Genomic DNA, 21,290 nt, shown 5'->3' with positions numbered 1-21,290 from the left:
CAGCAGAGCGCACCTTTTGCAGGAGAAAGGATTCATTGAGCTTAGAGTAAGCTAGAAACTGCTGCTTGTACACCATTGTCTACAGCCGTCTTACGTCCCATTTACAAACAACAAAATACATGTAAGGGACAAATAGTCATCCCTAAATCCTTCTTCCTCTTCTGCCTGCCTTTTTCCTGTGGAAAATTGAAACTCATTGTCGGTGTTCCCCTCCGTAGCAACACACAGGGACCTAGCAGGGGGGTTACGGTCAATCTGCAGCTGGGAACTGGCACTAGAGCCAAGCTTTGTACAATTGCTTTAGTTTAAAATGAGTTGAGCACAATTGGTTTCTGTTTTGAGACACTTGGTGGATACACATACAAAGTGAAAAAAATATTCTATACCATCTTAATAATAAAGCCCTGCAGGAGAGAATATCGAGCTCAGGTGGTTTCTCCAGTGGAGGAAAGTCTCGCCTCTTTCTCCAGAAACAAATGCCAGTAATCCCAGCTCAGTTGTGGCTGTGCTGGTAACATGGGTCTGGAGAGTGGAGTGAAAAGTCAGGAGGCCTTACAGCAAAGGTGCCTGTGCAGTGAGCTTGGCCTGTGGGGCTCTTCAGGTTTTGGGAGGTAAATCCCATTAAATCTCTGTGATTGTGCAGAGGGGAAGAGTAATCTTTATGAAAGGATAAAATGTTCTTACAATACTGGTTGAGTCACAAGTGTCTGAGGCAGATAGATGAAGGTACTGCAGTGCAGCTTACTGTTTGGGAAGAGCTACTGTAAATGAGGTCTTTTCTTATCTTTCTGTGCTTAGGCTGCTTAGATATTCTTGTACATTCCCTAAGAGGTCCTTCAGTTTCCTTTGCTCTAAACTCAGGGAATATGGTATAGGTGTTAAATAAGGAACACATCCTCCAACAGTGATGTTTGCCCTGTAAAATATAAACATCTTATTCTCAATCACACTATCTACAAAGCATATTGATGGAGCTCTGAAAGCAATGTAAATTAATCATAATTAAGCCAATTATGTTCATTTGCACAGTTAGATCTTTTGGATTGTAGGATTGACATACATAATGGAGAATTTACATTTTAAATGCTATGTTCTGAAGTCTTATCTGTACATTAATTATTCATATTGCTATAATACAAAACCTAAAGTTTGGCCATCAAGTGCCTGAGAAAGCAAGAGGTTCGCTTCCTGGGCTATCATTTCTAAATATGAACTATACAGTTAAAATGACTGTCGATGGCAACATGGGCCCAGTTTTACTTTCAGTGTTTCACTTTGCACTTCTTGTGTTTCACTGGGGCACCAAAACAGTGACAATCTAACCAGTATTTTCAGCTAAAAATTTACTTTGCTTAATAGGCAGCTCTTAGTTATATAATCACCAGTACTATATCTATTGTCTTGTGGATCTTTGGTTTGATATGTGACACAGAGCATCCTTGAAACTATTCTTAATTGAATTAAGGAAAATTCCCACATTAGTGAGAGCAAAAATATCTCTGAGACCCATACTACTTAGTACTCAGAGCAGCATGGTAACAGGTAAAATTTGTATGCATCTATCTGCCTCATGTAAACTAAAACTTGGAGGTACTTTTACTTGCACCAGTACTGAATCTGCTTGAAGCTTATCAGCTGTAACATTGAGTGTGGTAGAGCCAGAGTTTGGAGTAAAAGATTTGTTAACCTCCAATGAAGCAGCTGCAGCCTGTGGGTAAATGAATGTATTTCTTCAAGCAGAAAAGGTTTTCTAACTTATTTCCACAGTAGTTTATTTTTAATGGTGACATTTAAAATTATGATGCATGTGAATGTGGTTTGTTTACTTATAGGAATTTCCTTCTATGTAACACCTAATGTGAATTATAGAAAAAAAATACTACAAGATGCTTCAGCTTCACTAGCAATGCTTATCTGAAGGTACCTCATAATTACCATTACTTAATTTGAAGCCCTGTATACTCAATTTAATTTCTAACACTTTGTAATAGAAACATGAGGTGAGTCTTCTCAGTAAAATAATAGCCATAATTATTTGGATTTAGTGATGCAGTTCATTAATGTCTTCTGATATTTTGTGGTGCTGGTGCCACAATGTTGGTTGAACATTTTGAGGGCGGGGAGGTTTCCCCCACTGATCTGACAAGCAGACTCCTACAGTTTTAAAACTGTAATTTTAGACCAACTCTTTAGACCAGTGGCAGGTAACTGTAAAGAGAGAGTGTCAAACTACAGGCATTTGTTAGTGAACAGTAAAGAAGTCAAACAGCACCTTTTTTATTTCAGTGAATTCAGTTTAACCTGCTCACTTCTTGGAACTCAGTGGTAAAGTAAAAATCTGCATCACAACCCATACTGCAGTTTGCTAAGATTTTTTTATTATTGTTTCAATTGGAGAATTGCTGTAAGTAGAACTGCAAGCAAGTACTGACCATCCAAATAAAGGCTGAATGTCTTCTCAAAATTGTTTGAAACAAAGATGTAATTCTCATGTGTTGTTTCTTTGCTCCAAGAGGAATTAGCATATGAAGCCTATTGTTTTCTTGAAATCACCAAAATGTTATAGCTTTTTACATTTTAAACAGAAGCTAAATACTTATTGTCTTTCTAATGCACAGAAGTACTTCTTCAAAGAAGTAAAAGTGCTTTCAAGTAAGGTAAGCCAGAGCTATTTTTCAAAAGCTAGTAATGTCGTATTTAATGTTTTGTTCTAATAATGAGCTTGCCTCTCCTCCACTTTCTGCTCTGCATTCCAGAGTTCAGCACTGTGCATGTTTGTAACTCTAGCTTCTTGGTTTAGATACAATTACAGGGAGAGAATTGGCTGGGAAGTGCTGCAGCTTTATGTATCCTTGTAATGAATGTATAAGAAATTTAGAAGAGGGAAGATTTGGGTGGATTTTTTGTAGAGCTGGTGTTTGCAGCGAAATTAACTTTAATGAGTATCTTTGCTAAAGGTCCTTGAGAAAAAAAAGAAGACTGGAAAGTGACAACTCCTATTGGGGCAGAGCTTCAGAAAATGTGTGTGGGTAGTATGCACTGCATTTTGGGGTTTTCCCTGTTTACTCTGAGGAAGAAAACCTTGAGCTTTTGTAGTGGGTCATACTGCTTTTTGAAGAAACATATTGCTTGACTTATTGTATTATGAGGAAAAAATAGTATCTTCCAAAAACATACATGGTTCCTACACATCTCAAATGGAGTGACTAAGTCAGAAGCAGAGAGCCAGAGAGGAAAATATACTAGAAAAAACAAAACAAAACAAAAACAAAAACAAAAAACCACCCACTTTCTCTAGACCATCAGTTCAGTCTCATCCCACAGTAAAGATAGCAAAGATGTAGATCTTTTGTTTTAATTTTCCTTCGAAGTCTATTTCTCTTATTCTTTGTATTCTGGGTTCAGTTTCATCCTCTCATTTTCCCATGTTGGAAGCCATTTTTCAGCCCAGGCATTAGCCCTGGAGTATCTAAGTGTTAGATTAACTCTTGAGGAGTTGTTTGAGGCTACTGTGGTTTTACTTGATATGTTCCAGAACTAATCACCATAAAAGAAATCCTTTATAGGTCTCTATTCCTTTTAATCCCCTTTTGCCTAGACACTGCCTAGTGCTGGCGTTGGTACAGTAGATGCTATATTTTGCATTCTTTCATTAGAAATCAAGAGACTGACAGTTCGTAGTATCTATTTTATAGACAATTTTGCCATAGCAACAGTGTGGACTTGGCTTTTGACTGTGATCTAGGTTTTCCCAGTTCTCTAAGTTCTCCGTTTCATATATGTGTCCATGCATGCACTTGTTTCCCTAGCCTGAAATGCTTTCCGCCTAAATCCCTGACCTAGCTGCCGACAGGTTACCACTGCTCTCTGACTTGTGTCCTCCTGGCAAGCTGTTAAATCTGTCAGGGTGTTGTTGTTGGTGGTTTATTTGTTTTAAAGGTTAAAAAAAATCTGAATCTCTTTGAAGGCAGGCAAATTTAGCTCCCTGTCTCAAGTTCATCTCAACTGATGGACTCATTTTGAAATATATCTTGGTGCGCTGAAGAATGTTAGTCTTCACATTGTAAAAAAATATTTTTAACGGTGTGACAGTATATGTGATTGAGTATACCATGATCTGCTGGTAACAGTAAAGTCAAGGGCCAGATAGGGATCTCTCAAAGTATTTAAATAATTAGACAATCTGTGAAAAATCTTATTTCCATACAGTATAAGTTTCTGAACATCCCTCTTTGCTCTTTCAGATTGTTTTCTTTAGCATTAATCATGAAGAGTGGTTAATGTGTAAAAGTAATGACATGGTGTTATTTGAATTAAATTACATTGTGTATTTTTCTGTATTTAGTGAGTGACTGGATTGCTACAAAGGGGACTATGTTTACAAATTTCACTTCCCCTTACTTGAGAAACTACCAGTTTTAATCTAAACTATACCAAATGTTTAGTTTCAAACAGCTTTGCCTAAATAAAACTGTACTTTTCAGGCCTGTTGCAGTATTCTGACTTCAGAAAAAAAATTAGAAAAAAAAAATAGAGGGAAAAAAAATTGCACTATTGATGACAAATCTCTGGACCTGGCTGTGTTTGCTGCAGCAGCAGCAGCAGCTTTGCTTGGGGCAGACCTGTGTCCATGCACACAGTCCAGCCATCGCCTGCTGCAGAGCAAACCCCATCCTGTGAGGGAGAGCCCGAGGAATTGTGTGCTCCCAGAAACTTTCCTCTTCGTGTGCCAGAGAGGGGGGAGAAAGGGAGAGCAAAGGAGAGCAGGGGAGGAAGGCAGGGGAGAGAAGGCAGCTTGCTTCACACGCTGCTGAAGGCTCTCAGAAGCGCTCAGACCGCAGGAGCAGCTCGCTGGCTGGTGTGCAGTTTGAGGGGCAACATTCATTGACTTTATTCATTGAATTGCTGAAGGACAGCTATGACATCTGACTGCTGCTTCTACATGTTCTTTCTCATTGGTACCAAAGGTAAGTGTACCTGGCTTCTTTTTTTCTTTCTTGTTTTATACATTGCAAATCAAATAGCTAATAAACTTCAGAAGTGATTTTTTTATTTTTCTAAGCTATGACATCTCAGTTTTATTTTACAGTTCTTCGTGGAAAATATTCTTTGGAATCGAGGTGTAGTGCAGTCTCTCAAGGTTACTAGCTACATGTAAGGATCAGATGTTTTTGTACTTAATGCTTTGAGAGTTAATAGTGATGAACTGAAATAAAAAGAAACAGTTTAAACATTGCAGAAATACTTGCTGTAAATATTTAATGAACATACACATAGAACTGACTCATTTCAGGTGCCATGAAATCCACATTTTAGACTCAGTTCAGTAGCTTGTAGTAGTACTGTGCAAGTTTTACTAGAATTGGTAGCTCTTGAAAAGCAGATTGTGTTCAGGTAGCAAGAACTTTTATTCTCTGATTCAGCATGGCAGGCAGTATAGCATGCAAGATGGAGACTGAATTAAATTTAAGTTTTTCTTCAGCTAAAAATCACTTCATTGTGGTGGGAGTTACACCTGACCTTCTGTTTACTTCAATAATGTTTTCTTCATTTCATTCAAGCACGCTGTTTGTATGTGCTGCTTTTGACCTGGGTAAAGCTGTCCATGTGAAGTTGATGATTAGATGTTGGATTTCCTAATTATTATAATTTTCTTTAGTTTTAATTTTTATATTAAAAATTGCTTTTTGTTTGACAATGTCAATATTAAAATATTTTATTAATTTTGTAGATGAAATAGCTATCCTTTGCAATATCAAGCATTTTGTTAAACTAATAGGAGAATAAGGTTGAATTCTGCCACCTCCTTCTATATTGAACAATAGCTTGCTATCTCTCCTGCTTTTAAAGTAAACCTTTTGAGATTTACATGGCCATACTATGCTGTTTAACATAAGATTTGTATGGAATGTTGCCCACATTAGGAGTCTGGGAAACAGAGCTCCACTTACAGTTATTTTCACAGTTGCAAAGCTTAGTTAAATCTGTGGAAAAACTCTAAGCACTTCTATTATGTTTCAGAGGAATACATAGTATGTGAGCTGTAAGCATGAAAAAACAGTTATATTAATGTGTTTGAAATTGAACAGGCTATGATAATGAGATTTTATCAAGCCTGTGATTAAAGCCTGGCTTCATATTATCCATGAGCGATAATCCAATATTTAAATGTAGTGCTTCGAGGTTTGCAGAATAAAAACAAAAGGATTTCAACAAATTAAGCCTTTCACATTACTGTTTTCAATACCAAAACAGTGAAATGTTTAGACATTCATACAAAATATGCAAATCATTGTTGGTATATTTTCTGCTGGGTTAAATTCATCTCAGCTTGAAATTTATAAAGCCTACTGAAATATATTCAAGCATTTTGCAAAATAGGATAGCAGATGAGGACTGTGAATGACTACAGGTCTTCTAGTATTATAGTTATGATGGCCGTTACCTTTTAGGTGTTTATTGGCTCATCATTTATAGTGTATTATAACACTTATAAGAAAACCACATGGCTCATCTAGATTTGTTGAAGAGAGAAGCAGTGCAGGCATAGGTTAGAGCACGTGCATGCCTGGAGACTCTGTCACCTCTTAGTGCTCTCTTTTGCACCAAAAATAATTCCTGTTTAGTGCCACTAACCTCACTCATTACACAGTTCATAGCGTCACCGCCTTTCAAAGTTTTAGCAGTCAATCTGAATTGTAACCATATCTACAAGTTGGCTGGTTTCATCTGCGCAATAGATTGAAGATTTGCTCAAGTCTTCAGGCTAACTGATATTAAAACAAACACTCCCGAAGTATAATTGTGCTTAGAAATTGGATTTGTTGTTTCTGGACTGCTAGAAGTTCAGCTGTAGAGTTTTATTGGGGTGGGGGAGTGTTTGGGGTTTGCTTGTTTTTTGTTTTTTGTTTTTTTATATTTTTACAACTCACAATGCTCCTAAATCTTTTAAAAAGCAAAATGAGAAGTATCTAGCATACAAAAACTACTCTTGCCTGACCCATCCATATCAATTCAATCTACATCTGTTTCGTTTTCCATTCAACAGCTAAAGTTGCACACAAATAACTCAATAGCTCTTTCATTTTACTCTCTTCCTTCAGATTATTCATTAAATCATTTTATGTGAAAAGCTTTACTTCTGAAATCCAAACAATCAAACCAACCCAAATAATGAAACTTTTTATGCATCAGCAGCTCTTGGCAACTGCCTGACTACTTTCCCATGTGGAGTATACTATACCAGGTAGAGGGTTTATTTGAAAACAAAGCAGCATCTGTACCATGGTTTTTTCCCTGGGCAACAGCATCAACTGTGACATGGAGAAAAGTAAATTTAGACTCCAGTTGTGGAACTGGCAGCATCGAGTGAGTAAGCAGGATAAACCTCTGCCCGGGTGTCTCGCGCCCCTCACAAAGCTGGCAGGTTGCTTGGGCATGTGGCTGGCACTGCACTGGCTGCTGTCACGGCTTGTCTCTTACTAAAATGTTCAGCTGTAATTGCTGCAACAACCATAGCGCACATTTGCGTCTTTGGAGTCACTTTGAATAGCTTTCTAGGGATAAAAATTATTTCATCGTCCTGGAGTTTGGCTGGCAGACTCTCAAACAATTAACTTATCAATCATTAAGAAAAACAGAAAAACGTTAATATCTAGAACTATTCAAAGTGAATTCCAATGGGATTTGGCAGGCTTTTCATGGAAAACAATTATGACTGTTACTATTTTAACCCTGTATTATCTGTGGCCCTACCTGAAGTTTTCCGATCCTATTTCTCTTTGTGCCTACAGTTCAACTTCCCTTCTCTTTCTATCCTTTCTCTTTTTCTTTTTTTTTTTTTTTTTTATTTTTTGCTTCTCTTCTTCCCTTGCTTCAGAATGCCACTGAAAACTTTCTTAAAACAGTCTGAAACTTGTTAGACCTTCTGGTGCTGCATGTACTTTCCAGCTGTTTTCAAGGCCAAGATCTCTTACACCAAATGCTTTCTGTCAAATGTGGGGAAGAGACCAGCCCAAATCATTTGGAGAAGTGCCAGTTTATGATTGTGTAGGGTAGTGCTCTTGTTTACATAGTTTGTAACAAATTCTAAGATCCCTTCCAGATTTGTAAATAAGAAAGGGAAATTACTTCAGTGAAATCACAGAAGCTCAAATAATCGTTGTGTGATAATAATTTTTGGTTAATTTCTCTTTGCTTTCATTTAACTTGGACATTAATTTGACCGGCTTCCCTGTGGCTAAAAGAATAATATACATCTTCTGTATCTCTGTGTACAACAAAAAATCCTATATGTACAGAAAATCAGGGATGAGGATTATTTCCTGAGGAAAATTTCCTCTGATATCACTTAGAGGGTAGTGAAAAGACTAAGTGATAAACTGAATCTAAACTCTGAAAATTAGATCATTGTCATCTGCACAGGCTGGTCTGACTGCAACTGCTGCATGGGCAAGGCTGCTTGCACCTCTCCATTAACAGCACTAGGGGTTACCCAACTTGCAAACCTGTCTTGACTGTTTATAGCAAGTCTACCAAACTTGAACCATTTGCTCTGAAATTTTATGTGCAATGGGGTGCTTTTTTTTTACCTTAAGTGAGAAGACAAGCAAAGCTTTACCTAAATCATTTTAATTTTTCAGAAAGTGAGGAATTGGTACTTTGCCTATGTTGAATGATTCTGGGAATCTTGTGTTAAACAATGGGTTTTCTTAAAGGAATAAGGGCTTCTACAGTATTCCACTACAAAATTACTGTGTCTGAGAGATAGTTGTCTGACGGGCCTTCCCACTAGAGCTAATGAGGTGATTTAAGCACTAGTTTCAGTAGTGTAAAAATTGACCTTCTGTAATGGATGCTCCTGGATGCTAGAGACCTGTGTGAAGCTCATCAGAGGAACTGTAACCTCAATGAATGTTTCCTGACAGTGCCACATGTCCTATACTTTGAAGCCATCAAATCAGACTTTGAAATGAGAAGTTCAAGGCAGGGAGTTCTAAGAAGCCAAGAGAATCAGGAAGTCATTGTGGTTGTGTCTAAAAAAGAGAGAAGGTGAAAATGTATTGTGAAGGACTGAGTGAGGAGACTGAAAGCAGGGAAAGGGATGTGGAACAAGGGAGTCAAGAGGTGAGGGAAAAGGCTAACGCTACTTAGAAAGGGAAAATGGAAATCAGAAAGACTATTAGTCTGGGAGGGCAAAGACTGATGACAGGGATGTGTGTGAGGGAGCCAGGAGTGAACAGTGAATTACTTAAATGAGAAGGACAAGGAGGTTTGAGAGAGGGAATTGTCTGAAGAATAAAGTCCTGGAATCCCGAGATGAGAACTAGTACCCTATACGGACAGGAGGAGACGACAGGATGGGAGGCAGATATTGGTTAGGCAAGAAAGGCTGGCAGTGAGGTAAGCAGCCAGGGAGAGGAAAAGGCAAGACCAAGCAGAAAAAGGACTTCTGCTTGGTGGGACTTCTGCTACAAAGCCAGAGAGAAGCACAAGGTTATCCTGGTGCTTACCGCCTCCTTGCAAAATGTCTTCTCCTACTGTGTGACACCTCTGCTCAGAGTCTGGTAATTAATGCTGTTGGATCACCCCACCCTCTCAAACATGTCTGGAGAATTAAAGGTTTTGGACTCGTGATGCCACAGGGTATCATGTTATGTTAGAGGAGAAGTGACTTGCTCTTTTAATATTCTAGGATGCTACCTATATCAAAGCACATTATTAATTTTGCAAGCTCAGTGCTTAGGAATCAAGACAAAGGTTACAATGTTAATTTGTCCTAAGTGCATAAGACCATATTTTCTTCATGCTATAGCTCACAAGAACTTGTTCTTCATGTACTACGTTTGAAGAATGAATCAGAAACATATAGTGAACTATGCTGCCTGTGTAACCCCTTATCCATTTGCTGTAGAAGGTAAAATGTGAATGAGGTTGGGGATTACAAAATGATGGCCATGTCATGAAGGCAATGGAACTCTGCTGCAGAAAACTGGTTTCTGTTCCTGTTTCTTGCCCCAAGCAGTGATGCTCTAAATGCTTCATAAATGGACAATAATTATATGTCAGGTTTTCTAGTGTTTTGGCTTGATAATCCTAATGTGCCAGTGTTCATTTCACAGCTGCCACTGCAATCTGTAAAAGCTGTGCTTAAATCTGTGAAGCTGACTCTGAAAATAGGAACCTAAAATTAGCAGAAACACTTGCCATACATATGTTAACATCTCAGCTCCTCATGCCATATTCTAAACTGTAATCTAAGCAGTCTGTGAGGACTTAAATATGGGATGTCTAATTATTGTAGCCATATGACCGAATTTAATATTGTAATTTATAAGTGGCTGGACCATAGACTAAGCAGCAGCATGTCAGCAATCCATTAGAAGACTAACCAAAGTGTAGGTAAAATGTGCCTAGTGTTATATGGAGGTACATTTGCAGAAATGTATGACATTTAAAGGTAAGTGGCAGAATTTGAATGTATGCTGCTAATAACACAATTCTGGAGAATTTAACAGATATTTTAAAATAATACCAAGTTACGAAGGATTTAATTTTGTTAATCAGTTATGTCAACAATAGTTTTAAGTACTGGCATATGATCTTGTAAATTACAAAAATAGATAGATAGATAGATAGATAGATAGATAGATAGATAGATAGATAGATAGATAGAAAGATAGATAAAATTGGAGCCGGATTATGAGGTCCAGTAACAGATAGCTGTGCACCAATAATCTCTCTTCTCAGTTTGATCACTGCTGCAGCAAACCTTTCTTCCTCCCAGCCCCGGTCCTGCCTCCTGTGCCACACTGGACATGAATCGTGACAGCACTGCTCCAATTTAAGCCATGTTTCAGAGCATCCTTTCATTTGTGTTAACAAGGAAAACTTGATGGCCGGAATGGGCATAATTATGGGTGGATGTAGCTGGAATGGGGTCAAAAGGAAGAGAAGGAGGAGCTATAGCCTGTGTGGAGGCAAAATCCATCAGTAATCCATGCAAATGTATTTTTTAGCCAAACTGCATCTAAAATGGAGATGAACTTCTGAGTGTAGTTTCTTACTATCTTTTCTAACTTGATTGGGAAAAGTTAATATCTGGTAAGTTACTCCTATGTCCTGCTAATGCACAATTTCTTTCTGTACATTCATAATTCTATAAAAATCTAAAAGTTAGAATATTAAAATCTATAAATCTTAATCTCTAGGCACATTTCTACGTAATCTGCAAAAGAAGAAATAAGCCAGCTGTCTCCAGTCACGGTTCAAGATCAGCTAACATTATTCAACATTATTCACTTAAAGTCAGAAATCCTATTAGCTTGAGATAATTTCTGTTTTATGGCACTTTAACTGGAGTGTCACAATTTATACTGATAAGTTAAGTCTATTCATAGTAAAATATAGTAGAGATTGGAAAACTTGTGGTTTTTAAATGGAACCAAATATTCATGAGTCAGAATCCGATAATAACGCACTTATTTAAGCACAGTGTCTGCAAATTGGTTTTTCACATAATAGTCCCATGAGCTCTCTAAAATTCTTTCAAATTATTTTACTTCAGAACAGAACAATGAAGGATTCCATTTTTATAATGCTTCAGGAGGGTGGAATCTCATAGATTTATAGGGTACAGCTACCTCCCAAATCTGAACTTGAGGTTATATATTAAATTTAAATTCCTAATAGTTATAAATGGTTCTTAGTAACAAAAACATGTGAATAAATAAAATTTATCAGATAATCTTGTCTTAGGCTCACCAAGAAATAACATTTTTATTGTTACAAAATTAATCTTAAGTATGCTTCAGAGCTTTATTTAAAGTTATGCTGGCTTAGTTCCATTGTAAGAACTATCATTAGAATCCTTCTAGCCTTTAATAAAGGCACAATGAATTAAAACAAAATTAAAAAAAAAATATGCTACATATTTCAAATACTTCGTGTAAGGCTCCCAAAATGCTTTTATTCCATTTCTCTCTCTGGTGTCTGAGATAGAAAAAGCTTACCTAAGAGTACTTTATGAAGATTTCTTTAAGATTGTGTTAGTTGGGAGAAGGTGAAAAATATTGTAGCTTCTGAAATCGTGGCTGATATGCAGCTTGCTTAGTCTAAGTGACCCTGTTGCAGAATAAGAGACCAAAGAACAAAAGAAGATGGAGGAAGAGAAAATAAAACCACTGCCCTCCATCAGGTTGTCTTCCTCAGCCTGTGGCCAGGCTGTTTGTCAGATCTATTTTGCTATCATCAGTGCTGCAAAATATTCATTCTACCAGTCCGGGGTGGTTTTGTTGTTGTTGTTGTTTGTTTTCCTTATCACAACAGCATACAAAAGATGGTGTGAAAGAAGTCACAGCTGAGTCATGCAGTTTTTAGTTGGGAGAATTAAAAAAATAATAATAATGGGTTTTTTAAAAAAAAAAAAAAAGGAAGACTGTTTTCCCTTTTTTGACTGAAGAAAAGTTCAGCAAAGTGTTATAATCTTTTAGATTGTTTTCTGTTAGGAGCAGAAGTTAATGATTGTCACTTGATTCTTTACTATTCTGCTCATTTACAAATAATTTATTCTCAGAACATCATACAATTAGAATATCAGCAAGTAATTTCAGCAATATCAGCAAGTAATTTCCCTCTTCGTTACCTTTCTAATTTCATTCCATTTTTGTTTGCAGCTTTCTCTTAGGGCTTTGCTACAATTACTTACTATCTCATCTCCTGGATTTCTTTTTACTTCCACAAACAAATGCACATGCACACAAACTCCTCTCCTAGATGTGGCACTCCATCACGAAAGTCGATTAATTCTGCCTTTTCTTTATGGAAGCTTAAAAGACACATTACAAGTGTTTGTTAATTTAAATCATTTCATTTTCATTCATCAGTTTTTCAGTTTTGCTTAATTATATATGGCTGACTGGGTTAACCTGTGCAAAGCAACAAATCTGAAGTGAATTTCTTTACAGTAATCTCTAATTACTATCATTATGTATTTAAATTCAAAGTGCTGGTTACCTACATGAGATGAATTATTATTACTTGAGGGACACTAATTTATTGATAACCAGCTGTTCTTGATCCTCTTGGCTAAAGTACATTTTAAAATATCAGATTAAAAGAAATAAAAAAAAGAAAAAGAAAAAAGTAATTACACTACTACTAAGCATGTTATGAGTTAACAGAAAAATGTAAGATAAATGGGAAATACTGCTAAATCATAACCTTTTTTTCCCTAGGATTACATCAAAACGTCAACATTGCCATGCCTGGTGTAAAGCTTAGAGATTTTTTTTTTTTCTTTCATGCATGTCTTTAAATCATTAACTCTTTACAAATGCAGTGTTTCAAAGGAGGAAAAGAATATTATTTGAAACAGACTTCTTTGATCTTTGGAGCTTGAATAGCCTGCCCAACTGCACTCCTCCCTGGCTGGGAGGAAAACAAATCAGCTGCTGGGAGGAGAGTTTTCCTTGATTTTGGTGGCGGCCATTGCCTTTTCTGGGTCTTTCAGGTGGGATGGTACTGACTGGTACAATGTATTTAATACATTTACATTGGTGCCTTCATTTTTGTTCTGTATCTAAGGCCACCCAAATAAAACCCTAGTGTTTCATGAGTCCAGTTTCAGACTTGATAATGCACCAGTGTGAAAAGGAAATCAGTGAAATCAAAGAAGTTACACCAATGCAAAACAACACTCGGGCAAAGGAAAACGTACTTTAATGTATTTTCTGTTGGAAATTATGTCAGAATACTAAGAATTTATTTCTAAACAGAAAACAGTCAGGCATCATTTAAATTCTTTGTATTTGGGGAGAGAGTGAAAAGGGGACTGACAGAAAGGTTTGACTCTGCTCATTAATTTGTGTCTTTGTTAGAAATAGTGCTAAAGCCTCATCCACTGAATAAAATTCCTTATACTTCATATTAGAGCTTTTTCAAATAATATTATCTCTTTCAGCTCTTTCTGTACAACAGAACCTTTCTATTCTAAGTTCTATGTAAGCAGAACAAAAAGACAAATTAATAAAAGGTATGAGAGCCAAATCCTCTGGCAAGGTGCCACATGACCAGTCTGAATTGCTCTACTGGCAGTTTTTGGCCCTGGAGCGGATCTATCTGGCAGTTATACAAAAAGGATCTTCCAGCACTATAGCTGGATTAATTAGACTGAATTATCTGTGGCAAAACTGATAACTAACTTTAGTAACGTTGTTATGAGATTGGAGTCTGTATTTTCCAAAAGATACTACAAATTATCTGCTTAGGAAAACGCTTCTGAAATTAAAGCAATGTGAAACACACAGCAAGACATAATGGTACTATATGAAATCAAAATCCAAAATAACAACCAGATTGGCAATCATAATAGACATATCTTTACTGCTGAAATCCTTTGCACTATATTGTGTTTAATGAAACAAAACATTTTATACAGTCAGCCATAAACTTATGTGTGTAGCTAAAGTACTACATATTCCTAGAATGACATTTAATATGGTCTACTAAAGATAAATGTAATGCAATAAAACTGAAAATGTAATTTTGATTGCAAGAGCAACAGCCAAAATATTAAAAATTCTACTGTTTTAGAAATAAAGCTGTTGCAACCATTTGGCATTCTGAATAAACAGCATTGTGTCACTTGCACCTAATAAAATGTAACATTGCAAACATGATCCCTATGCTATACAGATATTTAGAAAATGCTATATACATCAGAGCTGAAAAATTAGGGAATGAGAAGAGGAGCAAATTACAGAAAAAGCAGTTGTAGTGACAACAGTTTAATTATATTCCTGTGGGGACCCTGTGCAGATGTTTAATTCTTTTAAGCCACTGATGCTTTGCTTCAAGGATTAACGAACAATAAAGTAGCTGTCGCCGCTAAAGCAAGGTCTATCAAGGTCTACAACTTTTGCCCAAGGAGTTATTCCAAATGTGTACATTAACAGCATTAAAGTTCAAGTGCATAAACTGGTTGGTTTATTTTTAGTTCTTGTATGAAATCTACTTTCAATATGTTATTTATGGACAGTTTTTAAATGCTAGTAAAAATTGGTTTAATAGTATGGGATTCCCATTTACATATTCACAGAAATCACTAGAAAGCATTTTCTAAAAGAAGTTTCAGATTTAGGAGAGTCTTTATAGAATTACATGCTGGAAAAAAAAAAAAAAAAAGGCATTCTGGCTGACAAAACTGTAATGAGTTATGTATACAAAACTTAACTTCATATTTCTACCCTGAGATGCACTAGACTAACTTCATCCTAGTTTATAATAAGTTGCTAAAAATTTCCCTTTTTTAGTACAAAGTTAAATAATCCAGAACAAAATCAGAAAAATTATTGCAAGACTGAACTAAATATTGTTCACTGCTGCATATTTTTGTAAAGGAAAAATTGAGATAAGTAATTTTTTTTAAAAAAACAAGATCTTTGTAAGATTTTTCTTTTCTCTGCCATTTGGTGATTCAAATGGTTCTGATCAGAGTTGGCCAACCACTTGACAATACTATTCTTTGTCAATCAATTAACCATCTCTTAGCTCAAAGGAATTCATAGTTATGAACTTGTTTTATACTCTTTTTATGATTATTTATCTTTTGAAAATAAAGGTTACAAGCCTATGATGTTTCCTCCTCTATGTTATGCTATATGTTTTTCAAAGTCTGTTCACATGCCTTTCAAATAACTTTCAGCAGAAAAGGGATTTTTTAATCCATTGGCATCTTGAAGTATTCTGGTTAGCAAAAAAATGATGGGCAAAATCAATTTCAACTTTAATGTTTTCTTTGTTGCCTCTTTCTATTTTAGTTGAAGAAAACATACCCTTTCAAAACAAGCATTCCAAATGAAAATTTTCAGTCCTCTTGCTCTGGCCCATTTTACCCTGTGTCTAGAAGTACAGCAACTAAAATTAGTTATGGGAGGGTAGGAAAAGTCCCACCATTAAATAACTTTGTGTTGGTCTATTTGAAAAACTTGGGGGTTTGTAGGTAAAATAACTTTCCATCATAGTAAGTACGGGATGGATTCTTCAGTACTATGAGAATTCCTCAGTTCTTGTCATTTAAGGACTCCTTTTTAAAAATAGTTGTATTTCCTCATCCCAAATACTTTTAAACTGATAACTTACTCAAAGTGAAGAAAAACATGTTACCTTATTTGGCCAATGGAATCTGAGAGTCATTTTGGACTTGTTAGAGTGGGTCTTCATGTGATTCAAATTTTTGAGAATACAAAAATATTTTCCTGATACTATGATATACCCTTATTTGAACCTATAAGCAACACAGTTGAGATCGGTGTGACTAGCAAGTACCAAGCAATTAATAATACTGCTTTGATTAGTTTAATGTGTATGACTCAGTCTAATCAACGCAGTATTTTTCCCATTACAGAGTCATATTCACTTGTTTTACAGAAACTACAAGTAACTGCGTTAGGTTTGTATTCTTCTAGTGCACATGTCCCTTATTTGGTTTCTCAAACAGTGTTTGTGACCCAATCTCTGTTTTCAAAACTTTGTGTCATTTTTCAAAGAATTCACAAAAAGTGTGAGTTTCATTAATCAATTTAGTTTGAAGGAAAACCATGTTCTCCTGCAAATATCTTCTTCTTGGCTTTCCCAAATGTGTTCCCTCTTCTGATTTCATTTTATGAGACCTTAAAGAGGGGCTGCCGTGTTCTTTCCCTAGTGATTCTGCATTAATGCAGCAGAGGTAAGAGCCTTACAATTTTATACTAGATGATAACCCAACTCTGGCTTATTTCTTTAAAAAAAAGGAAAGCAGTGGTAAATTAGTCTTATACGATAAAGAGTAGCAGTAAAAGAGTTATCCACTTTCTTCAAGCTAGAGGAAAGATCACAGATGTCTGTCTTAACAATAGATGCCTCCAAGCAGCAGGTCTGGACAAGCTTGAAAGGTTTATGACATAAATTCCTGATTCTCTTTTTGGAAGCTTGAGAAGAATTGGGGGACAGAGGAGGACCCTAAATACAAGATAGTCAGAAACATTTAATTTCCAGAATCATTCATCTGAGCTATTGGGTAGAACATTATTCTTTATTGAGAGTGCAAACACCTTGTCAGAAAGATGTTTCTTTGTGTTTTTGCCGTTTGTACTGATACTAGTTCACCTATTTCTGTTTTATTTGTTCCAGAAAGCTTGAAAATACTTGAATGTTTATTCTGATCATTATGAGAAAAAAAAAAATGTTGGTACAGTAAAGCTGAAATGTATGAAATTCTCTCTGTCACCAGAAGGCGGGAGATTAATTTCTGTATAAGGTATACAAAGCAGAGATTTTTTTACTTGGAGAATCTGTAAAAGCAAACCTTCTGACATAATCAAGTCTGTCATGGATTTATACTTTTCATCTTCACAACTGACACCTAAACAAATCTATCATGAGTTCCACCTTTTCTCTAGTTTCTACCTTTGTAGCTAAATTCTTTATACACAGTTTGAATTTTTTTTAGTCTTCTTTTATCTATCAATCTACATTTGCCATATCTCTGAAGGACATTTTTTTTTTTCTGTTGACTATGTAAGATAACAACATTGGGGCAAAACTTACTTGTTGTAAAGCACGAATAATTTACATTCATCAAGCCATATTAGAGGTCAAGTTGATTATTTATATGGCTTGCTACTGATACTTCTGTGTTGTAGGCGATCTCTTGTTTTTACAGTGCTAGTTTGGCAGTAAGAATCAAAGCTGAGGTGTTCTCTCCTGGATGAGCTGTGAATGAGAACCTATAAAACAACAGAGGTATCTTTGAAACTTGATACACATAGGAACAGAAACATAACCTATAGATAAAGGGAGTACAAAATAACATTTTTCTTCTTCTTGATTTAACACAAACTTGAAACAGCCAACGATTTGACATGATGAAATCATCATTCATTAATATTTTTTTGAGATACTGTATCAGCTGCTAAAAAAAAATGAACAATGAAACAAGATACTGAAAGAACGGTTCATGTTTTTTATAGTGGAAAATCAATAGCAGGTAGAATATTCAACACCTTTAATACTACATTATAAAGATAGCATGATAGGTCATTATCTTGGCAAAATAAAGTTCAGTGTCAGTAAAGTTCGTATTTGCAAAATAAGAAGCGTATTTTTTTCTTACTGTTGTTGCAGTGATATCTTTATCTGTTTTCCTCACATAAAAGACACCATTTGAATTTCCTTGATCCAAAAGCTAATTAGCTGAATATTATCTAGCATTTTACAGTGAACTTTACTTATCTCCTGTCTACCTTTGTCAGCTTTGCCAAATATTTCCTCAGAGGGCTAGGGGGTTTTCCATTCATAAATCTCCTGAAATCTGCAGGGTCCAAACTTCTGTCATTTTTTGCATAAACAAAGTGATTTTAACAAGTCAATGGACAAAGGCCAGTGTTTTCAGTGATTCAACTAGGATGAAGTCCTGAAGTGTTGATGCCTTGTTATTAATATCTTCTTTCCCAGGCAGATATTTGCATGCCACGGTAATTTGACATAGCACAAAATGAGTAAAGCAGAGACTCAAAATAGATATCATCAAGGCTATAAATTTACAGAGAATTCAAAACATTAAACACAGTGAGCGATTATTTACTCTCTCACAAAGAATGATTTCTAAACTGTGACAGTAAATTCATTAATTAGGCCAGGGACTAATACTATTTGACTAATTTATAATATTCTTGGAAAATGGTATCAATACTAATTTAATGGTACTGTGAGAAGATAAACACTATCATTTGAAATGTAAACTGCTTTTAGATCAGATCCTTTAAGCACAAAGTTCAGCTCAGTTTGAATATGTCTCCACTGTGTAGGGTAAAACACTTGACGAAATGTAAAGGGTTGGTGGGATTTTTTCATTTTTGTTTAATTTTTCTGTATTCTTGTTTTTTACCAGCTATTTCAGTAGTTACTCAGATTGTGGCAGGTGTGTCGTGTAATAACATTCCTTATTAATCTGAGAAAGTTTTGTAAAAGATATATATTTTGTCTTATTAATATAGCCTGGAAAATAGTGGCATGTTTCAGAAGTGGCAATTTACTCTCTGAACAAGCATCACATCACAGTTAATGAAGTTTGTATGGAGTATTTCAAGTACTGTAAGACAGCAATAAATCTTAAAATGTAACTTATATTGGAAAGTGTATCTCAATTTTTTGGTGAGTCAAATGCTAGCTCTAATGAGGAAGAAATATTCCCTTTGGAAAGCACTTCAGAAATTAAATTAGCAGGCCCTTGTAGAATGGTACTTGACTAGGTAGGCTTATTGAAGCTTTGGGAGTGCAAAGAGCACTAGGTAATGTTCTGTGCTGATGGTGCCTTCCTCCATTTCTGATATATTGGAGACTGAACAAATTGCATTCCAGAGTAATTTAAAACTCTCTCCATTGTATGCTCCTGGGAAGCTGATCTTGTATGACAAGAAATCTGAGTTGGGATCCTGCAATCCATAACAAAAGCAGTAGATCATTTGCACTTACTCTGGAAAAAGTGATGGTGGCAGAATCTGTCCCTCAGGTGCATCGGAGCGACAGTGCATCTGCAGACATGGATGACAGGAGCTACTGTAGTGCAGAGAACTGAGGAACAAAGGACAAGCTGAGTCCTCCAGCTGCACTGGCTGTCCCTCATCAGCATCTCTCTACACTTTCCCTCAGCGCTGCTTAAATGAAGTTCCCATATTCTGTGAAATTACTTCCTATAAAGCATGTGTTTAGCAGAACAGCATCTGTGTATATAAACTTCAGAGTGATAGATTCCAAACAATATATCCAAATGTTTTTGGAGCAGGCTGACAACTCTTCCAAAGGATTCATAGCAGCACCTTTATGTCATCTTACTCATTCCTCGGCAAAACCACATCTTAGATTTGATCTTACTTTCCTTGTTCTTTGAACCTTGATCAGTTTATATCTAGTAATTGCTTTAAAATCAGAATACATTTAAAAATGTGTAATTCTGACTTTGTATAAAGAGGACTTATCTCTCTGGGTCTAAAATTTCAGAACAAATTAATATAATCCATATCTGCACCGCTTATCTGGTGCTTTGCTATACCAAATTAATTTCTAGTGTGAAGCAATCCTTTTAAAGAGCAGCCTTAGGTCATTTGTCTTGTATGATTAGCATTTCCAGCTTAGTTGATTTATATCAAAGCCAATTTTAATTGGCTGACAATACAAATGTTTCGTGCCAAGTTAACAGGTACCTAATATACTATTATAATTGCATGTCCAATGAACTAATATGTATTTATCACTTGATGTTCATGTTCAAATGCAAATTACTATTTATAAATGCATAATCTGAATGATTATTAAACATCAAGAGCATATCTTAAAGTAAGCATGTTCTTTCTGTTTCTATTTAGTCATCTGTGACTCTTTGGAAGATCATGTTTATGGAGTTGGGATCAGGTGCCCCTTGGGCTACTTCCCATGTGGCAATATCACTAAGTGTTTGCCCCAACAGCTTCACTGTAATGGTGACGATGACTGCGGGAACCGGGCCGATGAAGACAACTGTGGTACGTGGCTGAGACCTTTCTTTGTGTCTAACACTTGAAACCCATGCACTGCTCAAACTAATTTGAGAGCTGCACAGTGTTATGAATAGGAATGTTAAATGTTTTGCAGAAGATACAGCAGGTATTTGGTTTAGATAATAAAGCCACCTAACAAAGCAGTTGCTAGGAAGGAAGGACCACATTTTTGTTTGTGTATGGTATCGATTTATCCTATTTTTATCCCTGTTCACATGTGTCATTTTGGTGTGTACAAATGGACGTACATGATCTAGCAAAGACCTCTGCTGAGGAAAGGTAGACGTATGAACTAACAGAGTTTCTATTGAGCTTAATGTGAGTTTTAAAGCTGCTTGGGAAATGTAATTTAGAAAATTCTTCAGAAATCTTTTATGTCCTAACTCAGGAGAAAAAAACTAACTGTATGAGCGTGCTGTATGAGCTGTACTGCTACCAGACTTCATGGTTTGGAAATGTCAAAGTCTGAGGAAATGCACACCATCAGGCTACTACTCTCTGCTGCTGTCATCCTTGTCACTCGTGGCCCCACCAGCTGGTAGCTGTGAACTTGACTTGGTTCACAAGCTTTAGTCCAGCTGCAAACTGAGTAGGGCGAGGGCATGGGTTCTGCACTGCACTTACTTGTCCATGCTGTTGATTCGTGAGCGTGGCCCTGGCACAGCTTTAGTCTGTGCTGAGCAGCATCTCTCATGCTGCCTGGGCGCAGCTCGGAGG

At 36.3% G+C, this 21,290-nt stretch overlaps 1 protein-coding gene across 2 annotated transcripts in view; it reads left to right on the top strand.

Annotated features, from left to right (window-relative positions):
• The first annotated feature begins 4,564 nt into the window (after nucleotides 1-4,564).
• RXFP1 (relaxin family peptide receptor 1) overlaps nucleotides 4,565-21,290 on the top strand; it is a 45,854-nt gene continuing 29,128 nt past the window's right edge. Inside the window, exons 1-2 of one of the 2 annotated variants that reach the window (XM_065061447.1) lie at nucleotides 4,565-4,967; nucleotides 20,403-20,558. In XM_065061447.1, the coding sequence (XP_064917519.1) occupies nucleotides 4,919-4,967; nucleotides 20,403-20,558 (205 nt within the window). In that variant the 5' untranslated portion in view covers nucleotides 4,565-4,918. The remainder of the gene's footprint in view (nucleotides 4,968-20,402; nucleotides 20,559-21,290) is intronic. The other variant, XM_065061446.1, reaches the window with a different exon arrangement.

This window comes from Columba livia, chromosome 4 (assembly GCF_036013475.1).
Source record: "Columba livia isolate bColLiv1 breed racing homer chromosome 4, bColLiv1.pat.W.v2, whole genome shotgun sequence".
NCBI lineage: Eukaryota > Metazoa > Chordata > Aves > Columbiformes > Columbidae > Columba > Columba livia.
The sequence above is the reverse complement of the archived record's forward strand: the minus strand, read 5'-3'. Positions and strand labels throughout refer to the sequence as shown.